At 35.0% G+C, this 22,345-nt stretch overlaps 2 protein-coding genes across 2 annotated transcripts; both read right to left on the bottom strand.

Annotated features, from left to right (window-relative positions):
* LOC139153912 (vomeronasal type-2 receptor 26-like) lies at window positions 1-10,019 on the bottom strand. The gene is made up of 7 exons (XM_070728333.1): window positions 9,926-10,019; window positions 7,365-7,533; window positions 5,874-6,165; window positions 4,396-5,241; window positions 3,538-3,765; window positions 2,309-2,435; window positions 1-902 (listed from the first exon to the last, which is right to left on the bottom strand). Exons 1-7 carry the CDS (start codon window positions 10,017-10,019, stop codon window positions 1-3), a joined length of 2,658 nt encoding a protein of 885 aa, XP_070584434.1.
* Window positions 10,020-13,336: 3,317 nt separating this feature from the next.
* LOC139153911 (vomeronasal type-2 receptor 26-like) lies at window positions 13,337-21,132 on the bottom strand. The gene is made up of 6 exons (XM_070728332.1): window positions 20,873-21,132; window positions 19,373-19,664; window positions 17,895-18,740; window positions 17,039-17,266; window positions 15,813-15,939; window positions 13,337-14,238 (listed from the first exon to the last, which is right to left on the bottom strand). Exons 1-6 carry the CDS (start codon window positions 21,130-21,132, stop codon window positions 13,337-13,339), a joined length of 2,655 nt encoding a protein of 884 aa, XP_070584433.1.
* Between the last annotated feature and the right edge of the window lie 1,213 nt (window positions 21,133-22,345).

Genomic DNA, 22,345 nt, shown 5'->3' with positions numbered 1-22,345 from the left:
TCAGTTTTTTCTGCTGATTAAATTCTCTCTTTTGTTAAGCTCAGGTCGCAATAGAATAATGTAGCATTTCGGAACAAAGATGCACCCCAGCAACCCAGCACTAGAGGTTAAGATAGAGAAGATCTCCACGGTGACCATATATTTTCCTTTGGTGCTCAAGTAAGTTGGAACAAATGTCAGCCACACACTACAAAATACCAACATGCTGAAAGTGATGAATTTGGCTTCATTAAAAGTGTCTGGCAACTTCCGGGCAAAGAAAGCTACAGTGAAGCTGGCAATGGCCAGTAATCCCAGATAGCTCAAAACAAGATAGAACATAATGGGTGATGATTCATTACATTGAAGGATAACTTCTTCACTCATTGAAAGCATATCACTATCTGGGAAGGGGGGGAATGTTGCAAGCCAGGCAACACAGATGCCTACTTGAGGAAAAGTACAAGCAAAAACAATAAAGTTTGCCAGTCTTTTTCTTGTCCACTTCTTCATCTTGGATCCTGGCTTTGTGGCCAAGAAAGCCAGAACAACAATAAGGGTTTTTGCCAAGACACAAGAAACTGCCATGGTGAAAATAACCCCAAATGTAGTTTGACGAAGGAGACATGTTATTGTTAGTGGTTTGCCAAGGAAAAGCAATGAACAAAGAAAACAGAACAGAAGTGAGATGAGAAGAAGATAGGAAAGGTCACGATTGTTTGCTTTCACTATGTGAGTATTGTGATACTTCCAAAATATCTTCAAGATCTGAACAGTAGTAACTGACAATACGACTGTACAAGTGACTATGCTCATAACCAATGGTTCCTCATAGGACAAATAGCTAATAACCTTTGGAAGGCATACAATCTGTTCCTTGTTTGCATACTGATCTTGTGGGCATTTGAAACAATTGTCCATATCTGCCAAAAATCACAAAATTAAAAGGGGGAAAAAGTAATAATGTGTCATTTTTCATTTTCTGTTACCAGTATGGTAGAAGTAGAATCTATAAGGACACTTTTATATATATACAGTAATACCTCGTCTTATGAACTTAATTGGTTCCAGGACGAGGTTCGTAAGGTGAAAAGTTCATAAGATGAAACAATGTTTCCCATAGGAATCAATGGAAGAGCGAATAATGCGTGCAAGCCCAAAACTCATCCCTTTTGCCCATTACTGCCAGCCTTCGGATCCTTGTTCAGGAGTGGGGGGCCGGTGAGGGGAGGTGGATGTGACATTCCCGGTGCGGCTGCTGCTTCCCAAAGAGAAACTGCCACCACCACTATCCTCTTGTCCTGGCAAGAGGGATGGAATCTGCCGGGATGTGGCAGCCCCACCCTTTGGTGACAGTCACAAGGCAGGGAAATCCCTGCGCACAGATGAACTGGAAAGGATATAATGGTTGGTCTGTTACTCAATGAATGACATCTTTGAATGAACAAAGAACATAACTTTCTATAGAACAAGTTGTGTCTGGTTGATCTGATTTAACATTAAAGCCTATAAATTGTGACATCCACTATAATGACAAATTTAGACAATGTTCTGTGCCCCATGTAGTAATTTTTTTTAGTGTTTACTTTTTTTCTCAAACTGACTGCAAACTACGCAGTTACAAACAATAAAAAAACTATTATTAAGTACAAGTACAAGAAAGCAAATCACAATATTTATGAAATAATACTGTGAAAAATATTCATTACCAGAATGAAAAGAATAATTGAGGCCTCCTGGGCAGTATGGCTCCAGAAAATGTAAAAATTGGGATAAAAGCTGAAGGTGGGAGAAAGTCTGCTGACCAAAACTATCCTGTTATGCTTTGATCTAGGTCGGGAAAACATCCCTGGAACTAATATTATTGGGTTACCCAATTAATATAAATTTAGTCTATAGTAATCCTAATTCAGAAATAATCCAAGCATATTAAACAACTCTTTGACTTTGTCATTTCTGCCATATTTAGCTTCATCCTGTCATCAAAAATTAAGAAAGTGTGTGAAAGTTCTTGGCCATAACTTTTGCTTCTGCTGATATCTATATTTAGGTGGGGAGAATATCTCTGGGACAAATATTATTGATTTTACAGGTTAATATAAATATATTTTCTAGTAATTCTAATTAATAATCAGTCCAAGTATGTTAAACAACTCTTTACATTCTATTTTCTAAACATGTATGTATGATAATGCAAAAACAAGCAAGGTGTGTTATTCATATTACAAGAAAAGTAGAAAACAGCTATAGAAAAATATATTAGTTTTTTGCTGATAATTTTGTCGTACTTGTTATTGTTCAGTCTGTATATTCTTAGGTAACACCTCACCTGTTTTGTTAGATATGCACCCTTTTGGACATGGCACACAATTGTAACAACAAAATGGTTCTCCCTCTTTTGTTTCCTTGTGATAACCAGGCTTACAATTGGCGTTACAGACAGAGATAGGTTGTGTCTATTGGCAAGACAAGATGAAGAGGATTGGGCTCAAAGTTTTCATCTCTGAAATATTAATGCTTGAGTACAAAATAGCATGCAGTGTCATTTTCAAGATTTTGAGTATAAGGATTCTTACTGAAAGGTTATCTCAGGTAAAATAACAAAATATTCCTTAATATTTAATAATTGATTTATATGTGATTATTACAACTTGAAAAAGTTGTCAATCTCATGAGACAGAGATAATCTTGTTTCAGAATGTCCACTACATTTTTATCAGCATTTCTAAGTTGCTGTTTTCACATAGGGGAAATTCTGATTTTGGAATTCTGAAAAATCAATAGAGAACTCTTAGTTTGGTATATCATAGCACATTTCTTATGGCGAATACTGACCAAGTAAAAACTTAAGGAAACTTGATTACATTTTCTGAAGCCTTTTCTTGGGTTCATTCAACTGGCTGCACATTAGGGAAAATCCAAGAACTCTGATTAGAAATACATGATAATATTGGAATCATCTAAGGCAGTGTTTTTTAACCAGTGTGCCACCACACACTAGTGTGCCGTGAGATGTGGTCAGGTGTGCCGTGGGGAAATTAAACATGAGTCCCCAAACTACCATTCCAGCCAGGATATCCCATTTGTGTTCATCGAAACAGGCCCAGGTTTCACACTGAGTATAAATACATTTAGAAACTATATTATTAACTATATATATAATATGTACTTGGTTAGAGTGTCATTTTGTGTCATTTTGGTTGGTGATGTGCCCCAGGATTTTGTAAATGTAAAAAATGTGCCGCGGCTCAATAAAGGTTGAACATCACTGCTCTAAGGAACGGAATGTATTTCATACTAAGTTCACTGGTACCAGGGGTGGGCTACTGCCTGGACAGGTAGGAACGCAGTGGGGTAGCAAAAATGGAGCTCCACCGGAGAACACCCAATTTGAACTGAAAGATATTGAAAGAAAATGCAGGACATCCTGCATAAGCCATGTCCACAGTAATAAAAATGTTGGTAGCCCTTTACTGACTGGTACCAATGGCATGAGAATCAGTGAAACAAAATCAAATAGCTGAGTTTTTCCACAGATGATAATAAGATGTTATTTACCTGATTAAATCCATAATGCCATACTATTTTATCTTCCTTAATGATAAATTCTTTGTATGGAGGTGCCCAAGGATCCATCCTTCCAACTTTCAGTCCAATAAAAGATTGGTTTGGAAATGTGACCCAATTTATGATATCAATTCCTGCAAGCAGAGATCCCTCCTCATTGAAGGAAATTTTATCTCCAGCACTGTTATTAAATGATAAAGTTTTCAGCAGATTAAAAAGCTAAATTGGGAGAAGAAAGGCAAAAATTATTTAGATTTTGATGTTTCCATTTTTGAAAGCAAGGACATTGCAAAGGAGGTTTACCTGACATTTTAAAAAGTATTTTCAATATCACACAGAATTTCTTTATTTGTTAAACCTTTTTACATCATTATAATCTTGGTCATAATTTAAATTGCTTTATTTTGAGATTGGTTAACTTTTGGTTTGAAACAAAAACATGAGAAATTTATTGAAAAGTGAAACATAGAGTGGAATATTGTATTTTTAATTTCATCGTTGTAATATAACCTTTAAACTTCAGTTGTCTTTATGTCCCTTATAAGCCATTCTATATAATATTTCATGGATCAATGTTCTTTATATAGTATAGAATACTATATACTATTTACTATTGTATCTCACAGATTGATGTTCTTCTCTTTTTTGTTAACTGAAATTTGAATCATTTTATGGAAATAAATATAGGGTGGTCATTAAAAGTTTAACTGAAAAGAATGCAATCTTCATTAACTGTAAACTGAACTATAAATGCTCATTAATTATAGTGGCTGGGACTGAAGGATACTGCAACTCTGCCATAACAAATATACTACAAATCATTTATTTTAACAATATTTGTGTCTTTACCTTCCAGAGCTGTGGTTTCAGATATTTTATTCTCTCCCTTTCATCCATTGCTTTGTGTCTGGAGATTGATGAACTGATGAGGTGTAAGGCATGAGCCACAGCATAAACAGCATTGTAGATGCTATAGCTTTGGCCTGTGATTCTCATTGGAAAGATGTGCTCAGGAAGATTCTCCAGTCTTTCCATCCCTGTGCAGGCATCCCTATTCTTAGGATGGAACCTAGAGTCCTGAAATGGACAGTCAAATGTCCGAGCCCAGAAATCTCTGATGAAACCATCCCCTTCTGAATTCAAAGGGTTTCTGTTCTGGAGAAATTGCTGGAATCCCTGGATTTCCGCAGAATGAACTGTAAAGGAAAATGAACCACAGAATTCGAGTAGGTGCCAAACAGAAACTGTAATGATGCCTTTCAGCTCCATCCCAGCAGTCAGAAGCCAAACATGGCCTTCAGGCTTGTCTATGACAGAGTCAAATTGAACAGAGAGCAACCATCTCAAATAGTTCATGGAACGCATGTCTCCACTGAAAACCAGTATCTTAGCTTTGCTGTTCATGACTTCATAATAAGATTTTTCCATACATTTCTTACGGTTTTCACCATGACACAAAATGAAAGTATATACCTTTGCAGTACAGATACCATTTTTTGCAAATTCTGGAATGATGACATTCATGACAGTCTCTAAATGCATCCCATTGGCAATAAAGAATGAGATCCAATTCCAGTTGAAATGCTGCAATAATTTCATAATCCCTCTATACTGATAAAGTACATTTGGAATCATTTGAAAGTAGTAAAACTGTTGATCCTTTTCTGTTACCATCATTCCAGAGCCATATATGACCTGAAAAGACATTCAAATATGGAATAATGTTTTTCAAAACATCACAATGTTCCATTATTCAATAGGGTATAGAAAATGGGAGTTATTCCACTTTATAATTTTACAAAATATTTTACTTGATTTTTAAAAGCATTTGTCCAATCCTACATTTTGTAATAAATGCTTCCCTTACCAAAGCCTTTTGCACTTAAGAAATTTTCATCTTTTTTTTAATTAAAAAGCCTTTTGTTGTTTTCCAATTTCTACATTTTCCTGTCTCACATTTTACAATAAAAAACTGAAATTTATCCCTATTTTACAGTAATATAGCAGGTATTGGAATACAATTCTGAGCAAAATATCTTTCTACTGGGGTAGAAGTATCCTAAATATAGGAAATCAAATAAAACTATCCATATCTGAATTTAAAAGTATTAACTAAAAGGCACATAAGTTCAAATTCCAGTAAGGGTATAGCTAGCTGATGAGGCCAGAACAAGGCGAAAATAGATCTATCCTAGCCTCCCTTAATTTTCAAATTCATGTTTCGATGAGGCCCCCTCGTCATCTTCAGGCTGGTGCTTTTGTCCTTATGCTAGGGCGAAAAAACTCCCATGCATTTTTATCTCATTCTCTACATATAAATATCCTACCTGTGGTATCTTGTAGATGCCTAAAATATTGGGTTTCCGATAGGAGCGTTCAGAAGTCAGATCTTCAGCAACTGTAAGGAGAGTATCCTGGATGCCACACTTGTAGTTGGGCACAAGGTTGTTTTTTGAAGAGAGAAATTGTATTGCAGCATAATAGGTCCATTTAGAACTTAAATAGCTGTCGTAAATATTGAATCCCAGTGTAATATTTGGTAAAATCCTGGGGTTTTCATTGATTTCCTTTACAGCAAAGGCCAAAGCTAAGATTTGCTGATAATTCTCAATGGCTACACTGCACAAAAGTTTTAATTACATGCTGTTAGCATTGGACAGGTTTTCAGTTTGGTATTTTATTGTACACTTTTTAATTTTCTAATGTTTGACCTCTATCTCTTCTTTTAAGAGTAGTACCATTATCCTAGGGTTGTTTAAATAATTCTATTCTTTATATCAATCTTCAAATTATAAAGAGAAAAGATGCAAAACTATAACCTTGTGATCATAAGTGGGAATCTGACAGATTGCCTTAGTAAGCTTAACTAGAGTAAACAATATTTGGGGAAGAGGATTTCATGGATTTGTATTCAATAAATCACTTTCTATTGATGATAGACAGATGTGTTCACTCTATAATGCGAAACTAAGAGAAATAACTGTATCAGAGGAAAAGCTATTTGAGTGATAGGAATAAAGAGACTAAAATTTTAAATGTAAATAATTTAAACAGTCAATTTATCATAATATTGTCAGAATATATTTGAAAAAGGCAGGTTATTCATCTATATATACAGAAACATTTCATCTTGTTGGAAATTATGTGAATAACAATTATATAATATATTCCTGAAATTCAATTATCCATTAGATTTCTTGGATTTCAACGACAAACATTTCTATGCAGTAGAATCATGACAAAATCTACATCCAAATATTGTTTGTTGATGAATCCACACTTTAAAATCATCAGAAGTTGTAAAAAGAATAAAACATTAGAATCCATGGTGAAAATAGGAGAGGATTATACTACATATTAACTGTCATAATTTATTAATATAACGAAAGTAAATAAATAGACATATATCTAAACCAGATATATGCGGTTTGGTCTGGTATTTACAGAATTTTGAAACAGGGAGACCATCATTTTAGTACATCATTAGGCACGGATCAAATTTACTTTGGGCTATTCATACTCTTCTGGCACTAGCAAGAAAGTGGAAAGTAACTAGTGCAAATCTAGCTAAGAAAGCTTCAGGGATTTGTGCAGGCAGTCAATTAGACTCAAAATTAAAGCTCCTTTTAGAAAAAAGAAGTCATTGCTTGGATTCATTAACTGCTTCTCACAGAAAATAACTATTCCAGGCAGTTCCCCTTTCTCTGGCTGGCTGGAATTATTGTGCAACAAGGGCTAGATTTATTTCTGGATATATTTGGTCCTATCAAATATGAAATATAAGTAAGGAAGAGAACAAATAGGGAAGGAATACCAACGTGTCAGATAAGGCAGGTTCAAGTGGAAGTTGGTTGAAGATGATTTTCGTGCCAGAGTTGATAGACATAGAAATGATACCGCCATAGATGAAATCTCCTGACTGTGAATATCTGTGAACTCTTGGTGGGGAATGCCATACCCTACATTTATTAACCTGAGTTTGACTTACTATATGAGGAAACAGAAGCAACAGGAGTATTAATGTCAATAATGTGAATTCAAATATAACCTGCAAAGACGGATTCCTGTGTTCTCCCATTCCTCAAATTATTATGAGAATCTCTTACAGCAGTTTTATTATATTATATATCTAGAAATGATTTTGCACATGGGTTGCATTGTGATAGTTTTAGAATTAAAATCTGTATTTCATGTGGCACGACTAAATTGCAGGTATCAGTAATAACAGCACACAAACCTTACATTTATTATAACTACAATATTTACAAAATTCTTACCCCACCCATCTCTTCATAACATCCCCATTTCCCTTATCTACTTTGTTTATCTTTGACATACAATTAATGGAGAGGAAAAGGACCTATTTGTTTCAAAATGGTATAGGGATTTCACTATATTATGATGGAGAACTTTTTGCAAGAATTCCAGGGTCCAATGTCCCCGGCATCTTTTAAAATAATTAATATGTTTTTCTGATTTTTGTCCCCCATCTGCCTCCCTACTTCATCCCCCCTCCCCCCCACCGCCTTCTGCCTCACTGCTACATATAGTAAAACTAAACATATATTTTCTGATGTCCCAAACTATTAATGATAAAGAAACATATGGGTGACAGAATACATTACCTCAGTGGCCACCAATTAATTAGATAACTGTTCTATTGCAATATGTTTGAGGGCAAGTTACATAGAGAAAAGCAAAGGCTATCAATTTCCCTGACTCATTCTGGGTGACACTTAAAGCAGTTGAATTGAACTGAGCTATATCTATATTACATTCGAAAATTTGAATCTTTGATACTTTTTACTTATTTTATTCCCAGCTACAGTGATACCTTGTCTCCAGCATTAATAGGTTATTGATACTATAATTCATAATTATATATACAATTATCTATTACAGGATAATATAACAAAGTTAAATATCACAATTTTAAATCAGCTTTGAAAACAGTCATACAGCTTGTATCAATTAAACACTTTCTCTTTCTATATTTCTATTTCAGTTGGCAACTTCAACAGTAATATTGTTATCCACAATGGTGATATTTATGCTACTAATCTTAATACTTAAAATGTAACGCTTAACATTTAATAAATATAATGTACTTATAAGAATTACAGTATTAGCAGGGTTCTCAGTAGTAATTCTCACTTCCCACAAAGTTAATACCATCCAGTTCAACTCTCGTATATTACAAAATGTCTCCCTACCTTTTCTTTTTCTTTTTTTTTATTTTAAGACAGACAAAAGGACAATTCAAAACACCAAAATATCTCCTTCTTCTTCTTTCAATATTCCAATTTCACAAGTATCCCACAAATGTTTTCTCTTTCAAGCCAGCAGGTGTTACTCTGTTACTTCTGTTCTAAAACAGCTCTAATTGCTATTTCTATTCTGAAACAGTACAGTCACTGTCCAGGAGAGAAACCATTTCATTCATCAAGTACTCATATTGTCTGTTCCATTCATCATTTATTTAGGTCATATTATTAGGTCATTTATTAGTCCAACCCTCACTCAATCAGGAAAACTGCACCATTTCTGACAGAGGACGGTCTAAACTCTTCTTGAAAGCTTCCAGTGATGGAGCACTCTGAAGGAAACTATTCCATTGATTGATTGTTCTCACTGTCAGAAAATTTGTCCTTATCTCTAGGTTTAATCTCTCCTTGATCAGTTTCCATAAATTATTCCATTAGGTGCTTTGGAAAAAAGATTGAGTTTCTCCCCTCTATGAAGCCCAACAAATATTAAAACAGTGCTATCATGCCTCCCATTTTCTTCACTAGATTAGACATGCTCAGTTCTTGTAACCATTCTTCATATGTTTTAGTCTCAATTCCCTTAATTAATCATCTTTGTTGCTTTTCTCTGCACTCTTTCTAGAGTCACAACATTTTTTATAGTGTGGTGATAAAAACTGGGTGCAGTATTCTAAGGCTTTATAGAGTGGTATTAGTACATCATGTGATCTTGATTGAATCCCTCAATGAAATTTAGGATTGCATTGGCTTTTTTATTGCTGCTGTACACTATTAGCTCATATTTAACTGATTGTCCACTAAAATCCAAAATCCCTTTCACAGTTACTGCTATTAAACCTGGTTTCTCCCAATCTATGTATATTTGGTTTTTCTTGCCAAAGGGTAAGGCTTTACTTTTCTCTACATTGAATTTTATTTTGTTCCCTCATCTAAGTCATTTATGAAGATATTGAAGAGTACTGGGCCTAAGATGGAACCTTGTGGTAGCCCATTTGTTCCTTTTGTCCAAGTAGATATAGTAACATTAAGGACTATTGATTGAATATAATTTGTCAACCAGTTACAAATCCATCTGAAGATGATGCTATCTATCCCACTTTTTTCTAGCTTACCAAGAAGTAGGTTGTGGTCTACTTTGTTGAATGTCTTGCTGAAATCTAAGTATAGTGGGTCCACAGCATTTTGCTGCTCTACTACTTTAGTCATTATGTCAAAGAATGAAATAACATTGGTTTGGCATAATCTGTTTTTAACAGATGTACTGATTTCTAGTTGTTACTTTACTCATTTCTAGATGCTTGCAGATCTGGTTTTTTATTTTATTTTCCAGTATCTTCCTGAGTATTGATGTTAAATTGATTGGTCTGTAGTTTCCTGGGTCTGTTCCCCCCACCCCCATTATTGAAAATGGGAATTATGTCAGCTTTTTTCCAGTACCCTGGCAATTCCCTGGTATTCCAAGATTTTTAAAAGATATGGATCTGAGAGAGAAAGATGCTCCTAGCCATGACTGCCAACTGTTCTTCAGGCAGGCATTATAAGTCTAGGAAAACATTCAGATTGTATAGCATAGGGATCAGCAACCTTAATAAATCAAAGAGCCTTTTGGACCATTTCCCACAGAAAACAAAACACTGGGAGCCACAAAACCTGGATGGGTGTGGCCAACTTGACATCACTCTCACCAATTCACATGAAAAAAAACCCCAGCTATGCCTCCCCAGGTTTTGTGGGTCTGTTTTCTATGAGAAAAAGGTATATATCTCTCTCTCTCATTCATTCCATCTTTTCCCTCTCTTTCCATCTTTTTCTTCCTTTCATCTTTCTCTCTTTCATGCTCCCCATCTTTCTCTCTCTCTCTCTCTCTCTCTCTCTCTCCCTTCCTGCCAATGCAGTCAGGTTTATATGGTATTGCATTCAAGTCAGTTTCCATATGTTAAACAAACGTGAGTTCCTCCTGGTTTGGACTGGTTCACCTGAACTGGTAGCAAGCTGCTGGTGACATCATAATGACATCACAAAACCAGTTCTGTCAGTGCCTGTACTTGGATGCCACCATCTCTTTAAAAAAAAAAGGATTTAAAAAAATATATTGTGGGTTTTTTCTTCTATGCATACAGAAAGAGAAAGAAAGGAAGAAAGATAGAGGATGTGTGAGTTTGTGTTTGTTTGGGTGTTTGGGTGTGTGTATGTGTGTGTGTGCGTTAGAGAGAGAGCAAAAGAAAGAATGAGATAGAAGAGAGAGAGAGAAGGAAGGAAGGAAAGAAAGAAGAAAGGAAGGAAAGCCTCTATGGTTTTTAATTGATCCATTATTTATCATGTGCTAATATTTTATACTCTGTCTACACCTAGAGTTATTTTACTGCCTTTCTTTTAGCCAAGGTTACCACATATTTTTCAGAGATTTGCATGCATTCAACATCTATCATCCATAGTATAAATATGTGTGTGTTTATTTTATATATCAGATAGTGTAAGTCCAGCTTAATTCCTGGTATGTTTTGTTTATATACAGAGAAAGAAGCACACCTGTGATCTTTGACTTTTAGGCTTGCTGTCAGACATCAGCCATAATACCAATTACTGTTTTGAGCAATATGCAGGTTGTATTACATGAATATATGTGAAATTATGACTGAAATATTTCTTAATCTAGTTTGGTTCTCATTGTCAGGAAGTTTCTCCTTAGTTTAAGGCTGCTTCTCTCTTTGTTCAGTTTCCATCCAATGCTTCTTGTTTTGCCTTCTGGTGCTTTAGAAAATACATTGCCCCCCCCCCACTTTTTTCTGGCAGCCCCTAAAAAGCCTGTTGCATTTGAGCCATTTCCTCCTTTCAGTAGTCTATGAAAATACATCTATGTGGATAATAAAGAAAAAAGATGAATAGAACAGAACAGAATAGAATTCTTTATTGGCCAAGTGTGATTGCACACACAAGGAATTTGTCTTTGGTGCATATGCTCTCAGTGTACATAAAAGAAAAAAGATACATTTGTCAAGACTCATGAGGTACAACACTTAATCATTGTAATACGGGTCAAATAAGCAATGAGGAAACAATCAATATTAATAAAAATCTTAAGGATACAAGCAACAAGTTACAGTCATACAGTCATAAGTGGGAGGAACAACATTTTTACAGAACTATAGATATATTGAGGCTGGGTGTGACAAGGAATGGCTAGGAGGGGAGAAGCCCGGTGAGGAACCCCTTGATGTTAGTGGCATTGAGTTGGCCACACTCACATAGTCACATGACCATGAAGCTATACGCATCCAGTCACCAGGTAATAAAGTTATGCTCATCATATGACCATTAAGACACACCCACAAATGTAAACCACAGAACCAGTAGTAAAAAAAAATTAGAATCTACCCCTGATGTTAAACCATTGTTGTAATAGCTGCACTGTTTCCTAACTTATCTCCTTGAATAATTCAAGGTCTGGTTATCAAATCTAAAGAAGAAAACAGCATACGGAAAGGTTATTTGGAGAATTTTCTGGGAGTATCTGCTCCTTTGACAAAATTGAATAAAATGAGCATGCTTTGTGACCAATTATTTAAATGTTGCCTTATAGATGGACTTACAAGAACTGCATTTTCCACAACAGCCCCTGCCCTATAAAATCTTCCTCTTGATAACTGGCAGTCTACATACTCTTAACATGTGGAAATGCTTGAAGATATGCTTTGTCTGTCAGGCATTAAGATACTGAGAATGGAGATTAAGGCATTGCAAAAGGTGAATTGGAGATATGAAATTGATTGATCTTTTAAGTTATACTATTGTACTTTTTAATATTGTTGTTATCTGGCCAGAAATATTAAACACATGTCAGCTATATTCACTTCCATACCTCAATGATCTCCACACATCTCCATACAAAAGATTATTCATTGATGATATTGCCTTTAAAAAAAATTCAAAGTAAACTGAATAGATTCTAGGAGAAAAATAAAACAGGAACCTATGACCTAGTAAACCAGTTTAATCTTATCAGCTGATTATATCTCAACTATAGTACAGCTAGAATGTTGACTTTGAATAATAATAATTATCCCAAGGATTCCAACATAAAGATTTAATTTCTACTTATCTTTACTTTTTTGTTCTCACTTTCATATGTAGTGGGCCAAATGTATATGAACTCTGCCTCTGCTTGTTCCCATGGATGCTCCACTATATTGGACATCCAATATAGCATATACTCTATAAACTAATAAAATTAAGTTACATTTTGAAAGGGATTTTGTTGGTTTAGATGTCAAACTATGGCCACTATATCTGTGTTCCAGAAAATGAGCACTGAGTACAAAATATAAAATACAAAACAGGAAGGAAGGAACAGAGGGAGGGAGGGGAAAAGAGAGAGACAAGAAAGAAGGAAGGGAAAGAGAAAGAAAAGAAGGAAGGAAAGAAAGAAAGAAAGAAATATCATGAATTTAAGCTTTGTTGCTTAAATGTCATTCCAACCCTCTTCTGGTAATATTGAGGATGGTACTACTGCAAAATTGACATCTTCAGTTTTTTCTGCTGATTAAATTCTCTCTTTTGTTAAGCTCAGGTCGCAATACAATAATGTAGCATTTGGGAACAAAGATGCACCCCAGCAACCCAGCACTAGAGGTTAAGATAGAGAAGATCTCCACGGTGACCATATATTTTCCTTTGGTGCTCAAGTAAGTTGGAACAAATGTCAGCCACACACTGCAAAATACCAACATGCTGAAAGTGATGAATTTGGCTTCATTAAAAGTGTCTGGCAACTTCCGGGCAAAGAAAGCTACAGTGAAGCTGGCAATGGCCAGTAATCCCAGATAGCTCAAAACAAGATAGAACATAATGGGTGATGATTCATTACATTGAAGGATAACTTCTTCACTCATTGAAAGCATATCACTATCTGGGAAGGGGGGGAATGTTGCAAGCCACGCAACACAGATGCCTACTTGAGGAAAAGTACAAGCAAAAACAATAAAGTTTGCCAGTCTTTTTCTTGTCCACTTCTTCATCTTGGATCCTGGCTTTGTGGCCAAGAAAGCCAGAACAACAATAAGGGTTTTTGCCAAGACACAAGAAACTGCCATGGTGAAAATAACCCCAAAGGTAGTTTGACGAAGGAGACATGTTATTGTTAGTGGTTTGCCAAGGAAAAGCAATGAACAAAGAAAACAGAACAGAAGTGAGATGAGAAGAAGATAGGAAAGGTCACGATTGTTTGCTTTCACTATGTGAGTATTGTGATACTTCCAAAATATCTTCAAGATCTGAACAGTAGTAACTGACAATACGAATGTACATATGACTATGCTCATAACCAATGGTTCCTCATAGGACAAATAGCTAATAACCTTTCGAAGGCATCCAATCTGTTCCTTGTTTGCATACTGATCTTGTGGGCATTTGAAACAATTGTCCATATCTGCCAAAAATCACAAAATTAAAAGGGGAAAAAAGTAATAATGTGTCATTTTTCATTTTCTGTTAGCAGTATAGTAGAAGTAGAATCTATAAGGACACTTTTATATATATATATACAGTAATACCTCGTCTTATGAACTTAATTGGTTCCAGGACGAGGTTCGTAAGGTGAAAAGTTCATAAGATGAAGCAATGTTCCCCATAGGAATCAATGGAAGAGCGAATAATGCATGCAAGCCCAAAGCTCACCCCTTTTGCCCATTACTGCCAGCCTTCGGATCCTTGTTCGGGAGTGGGGGCCGGTGAGGGGAGGTGGATGTGACATTCCCGGTGCGGCTGCTACTTCCCAAAGAGAAACTGCCACCACCACTATCCTCTTGTCCTGGCAAGAGGGATGGAATCTGCCGGGATGTGGCAGCCCCACCCTTTGGTGACAGTTACAAGGCAGGGAAATCCCTGCGGCAATCAGAGAGCACACACGCAGTATGAGAGTGCATGTGCAGTAAGAGAGCCCATGCACCTGGGCTTGGGTTTGTAAAATGAAAATAAGACAGGGCAAACAAATCGTAAAACCGAGGTTCGCATCAAAGTTTGTATGAAGGGGCGTTCATAAGACAAGGTATCACTCTGTGTGTGTGTGTGTGTGTGTGTGTGTGTGTACACACACACACACACACGCAGATAAACTGGAAAGGATATAATGGTTGGTCTGTTACTCAATGAATGACATCTTTGAATGAACAAAGAACATAACTTTCTATATAACAAGTTGTGTCTGGTTGATCTGACTTAACATTAAAGCCTATAAATTGTGGCATCCACTATAATGACAAATTTAGACAATGTTCTGTGCCCCATGTAGTAATTTTTTTTAGTGTTTACTTTATTTCTCAAACTGTCTGCAAACTACACAGTTACAAACAATAAAAAAACTATTATTAAGTACAAGTACAAGAAAGCAAATCACAATATTTATGAAATAATACTGTGAAAAATATTCATTACCGGAATGAAAAGAATAATTGATGCCTCCTGGGCAGTATGGCTCCAGAAAATATAAAAATTGGGATAAAAGCTGAAGGTGGGAGAAAGTCTGCTGACCTAAACTATCCCATTATGCTTTGATCTAGGTGGGGATTACTCTACAATAATCCTAATTCAGAAATAATCCAAGCATATTAAACAACTCTTTGACTTTGTCATTTCTGCCATATTTAGCTTCATCCTGTCATCAAAAATTAAGAAAGTGGGTGAAAGTTCTTGGCCATAACTTTTGCTTCTGCTGATATCTATATTTAGGTGGGGAGAATATCTCTGGGACAAATATTATTGATTTTACAGGTTAATATAAATATATTTTCTAGTAATTCTAATTAATCAGCCCAAGTATGTTAAACAACTCTTTACGTTCTATTTTCTGAACGTGTATGTATGATAATGCAAAAACAAGCAAGGTGTGTTATTCATATTATAAGAAAAGTAGAAAACAGCTATAGAAAAATATATTAGTTTTTTGCTGATGCTTTTGTCGTACTTGTTATTGTTCAGTCTGTATATTCTTAGGTAACACCTCACCTGTTTTATTAGATATGCACCCTTTTGGACATGGCACACAATTGTAACAACAAAATGGTTCTCCCTCTTTTGTTTCCTTGTGATAACCAGGCTTACAATTGGTGTTACAGACAGAAATAGGTTGTGTCTATTGGCAAGACAAGATGAAGAGGATTAGGCTCAAAGTTTTCATCTCTGAAATATTAATACTTGACTACAAAATAGCATGCAGTGTCATTTTCAAGATTTTGAGTACAAGGATTCTTACTGAAAGGTTATCTCAGGTAAAATAACAAAATATTCCTTAATATTTAATAATTGATTTATCTGTGATTATTACAACTTGAAAAAGTTGTCAATCTCATGAGACGGAGATAATCTTGTTCAGAATGTCCACTACATTTTTATCAGCATTTCTAAGTTGCTGTTTTCACATAGGGGAAATTCTGATTTTGGAATTCTGAAAAATCAATAGAGAACTCTTAGTTTGGTATATCATAGCACATTTCTTATGGCGAATACTGACCAAGTAAAAACTTAAGGAAACTTGATTACATTTTCTGAAGCCTTTTCTTGGGTTCATTCAACTGGCTGCACATTAGGGAAAATCCAAGAACTCTGATTAGAAATACATGATAATATTGGAATCATCTAAGGCAGTGTTTTTTAACCAGTGTGCCACCACACACTAGTGTGCCGTGAGATATGGTCAGGTGTGCCGTGGGGAAATTAAACATGAGTCCCCAAACTACCATTACTGCCAGGATATCCCATTTGTGTTCATCGAAACAGGCCCAGGTTTCACACTGAGTATAAATACATTTAGAAACTATATTATTAACTATATATATAATATGTACTTGGTTAGAGTGTCATTTTGTGTCATTTTGGTTGGTGATGTGCCCCAGGATTTTGTAAATGTAAAAAATGTGCCGTGGCTCAATAAAGGTTGAACATGACTGCTCTAAGGAACAGAATGTATTTAAACTAAGTTCACTGGTACCAGGGGTGGGCTACTGCCTGGACAGGGAGGAACGCAGTGGGGTAGCAAAAATGGAGCTCCACCCCAAAACACCCAATTTGAACTGAAAGATATTGAAAGAAAATGCAGGACATCCTGCATAAGCCATGTCCACAGTAATAAAAATGTTGGTGGCCCTTTACTGACTGGTACTAATGGCATGAGAATCAGTGAAACAAAATCAAAAGCTGAGTTTTTCCACAGATGATAATAAGATGTTATTTACCTGATTAAATCCATAATGCCATACTATTTTATCTTCCTTAATGATAAATTCTTTGTATGGAGGTGCCCAAGGATCCATCCTTCCAACTTTCAGTCCAATAAAAGATTGGTTTGGAAATGTGACCCAATTTATGATATCAATTCCTGCAAGCAGAGATCCATCCTCATTGAAGGAAATTTTATCTCCAGCACTGTTATTAAATGATAAAGTTTTCAGCAGATTAAAAAGCTAAATTGGGAGAAGAAAGGCAAAAATTATTGAGATTTTGATGTTTCCATTTTTGAAAGCAGGACATTGCAAAGGAGGTTTACCTGACATTTTAAAAAGTATTTTCAATATCACACAGAATTTCTTTATTTGATAAACCTTTTTACATCATTATAATCTTGGTCATAATTTAAATTGCTTTATTTTGAGATTGGTTAACTTTTGGTTTGAAACAAAAACATGAGAAATTTATTGAAAAGTGAAACTTAATGTGGAATATTGTATTTTTAATTTCATCGTTGTAATATAACCTTTAAACTTCAGTTGTCTTTATGTCCCTTATAAGCCATTCTATATAATATTTCATGGATCAATGTTCTTTATATAGTATAGAATACTATATACTATTTACTATTGTATCTCACAGATTGATGTTCTTCTCTTTTTTGTTAACTGAAATTTGAATCATTTTATGGAAATAAATATAGGGTGGTCATTAAAGTTTAACTGAAAAGAATGCAATCATCATTAACTGTAAAATGAACTATAAATGCTCATTAATTATAGTGGCTGGGACTGAAGGATACTGCAACTCTGCCATAACAAATATACTACAAATCATTTATTTTAACAATATTTGTGTCTTTACCTTCCAGAGCTGTGGTTTCAGATATTTTATTCTCTCCCTTTCATCCATTGCTATGTGTCTGGAGACTGATGAACTGATGAGGTGTAAGGCATGAGCCACAGCATAAACAGCATTGTAGATGCTATAGCTTTGGCCTGTGATTCTCATTGGAAAGACGTGCTCAGGAAGATTCTCCAGTCTTTCCATCCCTGTGCAGGCATCCCTATTCTTAGGTTGGAACCTAGAGTTCTGAAATGGACAGTCAAATGTCCGAGCCCAGAAATCTCTGATGAAACCATCCCCTTCTGAATTCAAAGGGTTTCTGTTCTGGAGAAATTGCTGGAATCCCTGGATTTCCGCAGAATGAACTGTAAAGGAAAATGAACCACAGAATTCGAGTGGATGCCAATCAGAAACTGTAATGATGCCTTTCAGCTCCATCCCAGCAGTCAGAAGCCAAACATGGCCTTCAGGCTTGTTTATGACAGAGTCAAATTGAAAAGAGAGCAACCATCTCAAATAGATCATGGAACGCATGTCTCCACTGAAAACCAGTACCTTAGTTTTGCTGTTCATGACTTCATAATAAGATTTTTCAATACATTTATTGCGGTTTTCACCATGACACAAAATGAAAGTATATACCTTTGCAGTACAGATACCATTTTTTGCAAATTCTGGAATGATGACATTCATGACGGTCTCTAAATGCATCCCATTGGCAATAAAGAATGAGATCCAATTCCAGTTGAAATGCTGCAATAATTTCATAATCCCTCTATACTGATAAAGTACATTTGGAATCATTTGAAAGTAGTAAAACTGTTGATTCTTTTCTGTTACCATCATTCCAGAGCCATATATGACCTGAAAAGACATTCAAATATGGAATAATGTTTTTCAAAACATCACAATGTTCCATTATTCAATAGGGTATAGAAAATGGGACTTATTCCACTTTATAATTTTACAAAATATTTTACTTGATTTTTAAAAGCATTTGTCCAATCCTACATTTTATAATAAATGCTTCCCTTACCAAAGCCTTTTGCACTTAAGAGATTTTCATCTTTTTTTTAATTAAAAAGCCTTTTGTTGTTTTCCAATTTCTACATTTTCCTGTCTCACATTTTACAATAAAAAACTGAAATTTATCCCTATTTTACAGTAATATAGCAGGTATTGGAATACAATTCTGAGCAAAATATCTTTCTACTGGGGTAGAAGTATCCTAAATATAGGAAATCAAATAAAACTATCCATATCTGAATATAAAAGTATTAACTAAAAAACACATAAGTTCAAATTCCGGTGAGGGTATAGCTAGCTGATGAGGCCAGAACAAGGCCAAAATAGATCTATCCTAGCCTCCCTTAATTTTCGAATTCATGTTTTGATGAGGCCCCCTCGTCATCTTCAGGCTGGTGCTTTTGTCCTTATACTAGGGTGAAAAAACTCCCATGCATTTTTATCTCATTCTCTACATATAAATATCCTACCTGTGGTATCTTGTAGATGCCTAAAACATTGGGTTTCCGATAGGAGCGTTCAGAAGTCAGATCTTCAGCAACTGTAAGCAGAGTATCCTGGATGCCACACTTGTAGTTGGGCACAAGGTTGTTTTTTGAAGAGAGAAATTGTATTGCAGCATAATAGGTCCATTTAGAACTTAAATAGCTGTCGTAAATATTGAATCCCAGTGTAATATTTGGTAAAATCCTGGGATTTTCATTGATTTCCTTTACAGCAAAGGCCAAAGCTAAGATTTGCTGATAATTCTCAATGGCTACACTGCACAAAAGTTTTAATTACATGCTGTTAGCATTGGACAGGTTTTCAGTTTGGTATTTTATTGTACAATTTTTCATTTTCTAATGTTTGACCTCTATCTCTTCTTTTAAGAGTAGTACCATTATCCTAGGGTTGTTTAAATAATTTCTATTCTTTATATCAATCTTCAAATTATAAGGAGAAAAGATGCAAAACTATAACCTTGGGAACATAAGTGGGAATCTGACAGATTGCCTTTGTAAGCTTAACTAGAGTAAACAATATTTGGGGAGGAGGATTTCATGGATTTGGATTCAATAAATCACTTTCTATTGATGATAGACAGATGTGTTCACTCTATAATACGAAACTAAGAGAAATAACTGTATCAGAGGAAAAGCTATTTGAGTGATAGAAATAAAGAGATTAAAATTTTAAATGTAAATATTTTAAACAGTCAATTTATCATAATATTGTCAGAATATATTTGAAAAAGGCAGGTTATTCATCTATATATACCAAATCATTTCATCTTGTTGGAAATTATGTGAATAACAATTATATAATATATTCCTGAAATTCAATTATCCATTAGATTTCTTGGATTTCAACGACAAACATTTCTATGCAGTAGAATCATGACAAAATCTACATCCAAATATTGTTTGTTGATGAGTCCACACTTTAAAATCATCAGAAGTTGTAAAAAGAATAAAACATTAGAATCCATGGTGAAAATAGGAGAGGGTTATAGTACATATTAACTGTCATAATTTATTAATATAACGAAAGTAAATAAATAGACATATATCTAAACCAGATATATGCAGAAAGATGGTTTGGTCTGGTATTTACAGAATTTTGAAACAGGGAGACCATCATTTTAGTACATCATTATGTACGGATCAAATTTACTTTGGGCTATTCATACTCTTCTGGCACTAGCAAGAAAGTGGAAAGTAACTAGTGCAAATCTAGCTAAGAAAGCTTCAGGGATTTGTGCAGGCAGTCAATTAGACTCAAAATTAAAGCTCCTTTTAGAAAAAAGAAGTCATTGCTTGGATTCATTAACTGCTTCTCACAGAAAATAACTATTCCAGGCAGTTCCCCTTTCTCTGGCTGGCTGGAATTATTGTGCAACAAGTGCTAGATTTATTTCTGGATATATTTGGTCCTATCAAATATGAAATATAAGTAAGGAAGAGAACAAATAGGGAAGGAATACCAACGTGTCAGATAAGGCAGGTTCAAGTGGAAGTTGGTTGAAGATGATTTTCATGCCATAGTTGATAGTCATAGAAATGATACCGCCATAGATGAAATCTCCTGACTGTGAATATCTGTGAACTCTTGGTGGGGAATGCCATACCCTACATTTATTAACCTTAGTTTGACTTACTATATGAGGAAACAGAAGCAACAGGAGTATTAATGTCAATAATGTGAATTCAAATATAACCTGCAAAGACGGATTCCTGTGTTCTCCCATTCCTCAAATTATTATGAGAATCTCTTACAGCAGTTTTATTATATTATATATCTAGAAATGATTTTGCACATGGATTGCATTGTGATAGTTTTAGAATTAAAATCTGTATCTCATGTGGCACGACTAAATTGCAGGTATCAGTAATAACAGCACACAAACCTTACATTTATTATAACTACAATATTTACAAAATTCTTACCCCACCCATCTCTTCATAACATCCCCATTTCCCTTATCTACTTTATTTATCTTTGACATACAATTAATGGAGAGGAAAAGGACCTATTTCTTTCAAAATGGTATAGGGATTTCACTATATTATGATGGAGAACTTTTTGCAAGAATTCCAGGGCCCAATGTCCCCGGCATCTTTTAAAATAATTAATATGTTTTTCTGCTTTTTGTCCCCCATCTGCCTCCCTACTTCATCCCCCCTCCCTCCCCGCCTTCTGCCTCACTGCTACATATAGTAAAACTAAACATATATTTTCTGATGTCCCAAACTATTAATGATAAAGAAACATATGGGTGACACAATACAGTGCCTCAGTGGCCACCAATTAATTAGTTAACTGTTCTATTGCAATATGTTTGAGGGCAAGTTACATAGAGAAAAGCAAAGGCTATCAATTTCCCTGACTCATTCTGAGTGACACTTAAAGCAGTTGAATTGAACTGAGCTAAATTAAAATACACAGAATTTAATAAAATCCATTACAATTCAGCATACAGTATCATCTTGGATTATTGTGAAAAGGGTTATTTTGATTTTTAGAGTGAATGCTTGTATCTTGAAGAAAGAGTCCTAGTTTTTGAGATGAACAGAATAATGATATGAAAATGATTTTTCAATCTGAGTCTACTTAAATCTCTAGGAGCAGGTGATGTTCCTTTATGTATTATTTTTGAAAAATCTTGGGAAATTAATGAAAAAAATGACTGAAAGAGAATAAATGTTTTCTTTTTGAAGAAAATTCAAAGAAATAGAAAGGTTTAAACTTGATGAGGAAAGGTGCAGGTCTATTAAGTCTTTAAAAACAGGAAACTATGAATTCTAGTTTTGTCTTATGCATGAAACCAACTAAATGTTTATATTGTCAGGCCAAAGCTACCATTTTGAGCTGGAGATTTTGACCTGCCAGAACTAGAATAGTATTGTGGGAATTCAGGAGGGGTGATTGCATGAGAAGGAAAAATACTAGCCACAACAAAT

Source organism: Erythrolamprus reginae, chromosome Z, assembly GCF_031021105.1.
Source record: "Erythrolamprus reginae isolate rEryReg1 chromosome Z, rEryReg1.hap1, whole genome shotgun sequence".
Classification (NCBI taxonomy): domain Eukaryota; kingdom Metazoa; phylum Chordata; class Lepidosauria; order Squamata; family Dipsadidae; genus Erythrolamprus; species Erythrolamprus reginae.
This window is presented reverse-complemented; position numbering and strand designations above follow the sequence as displayed.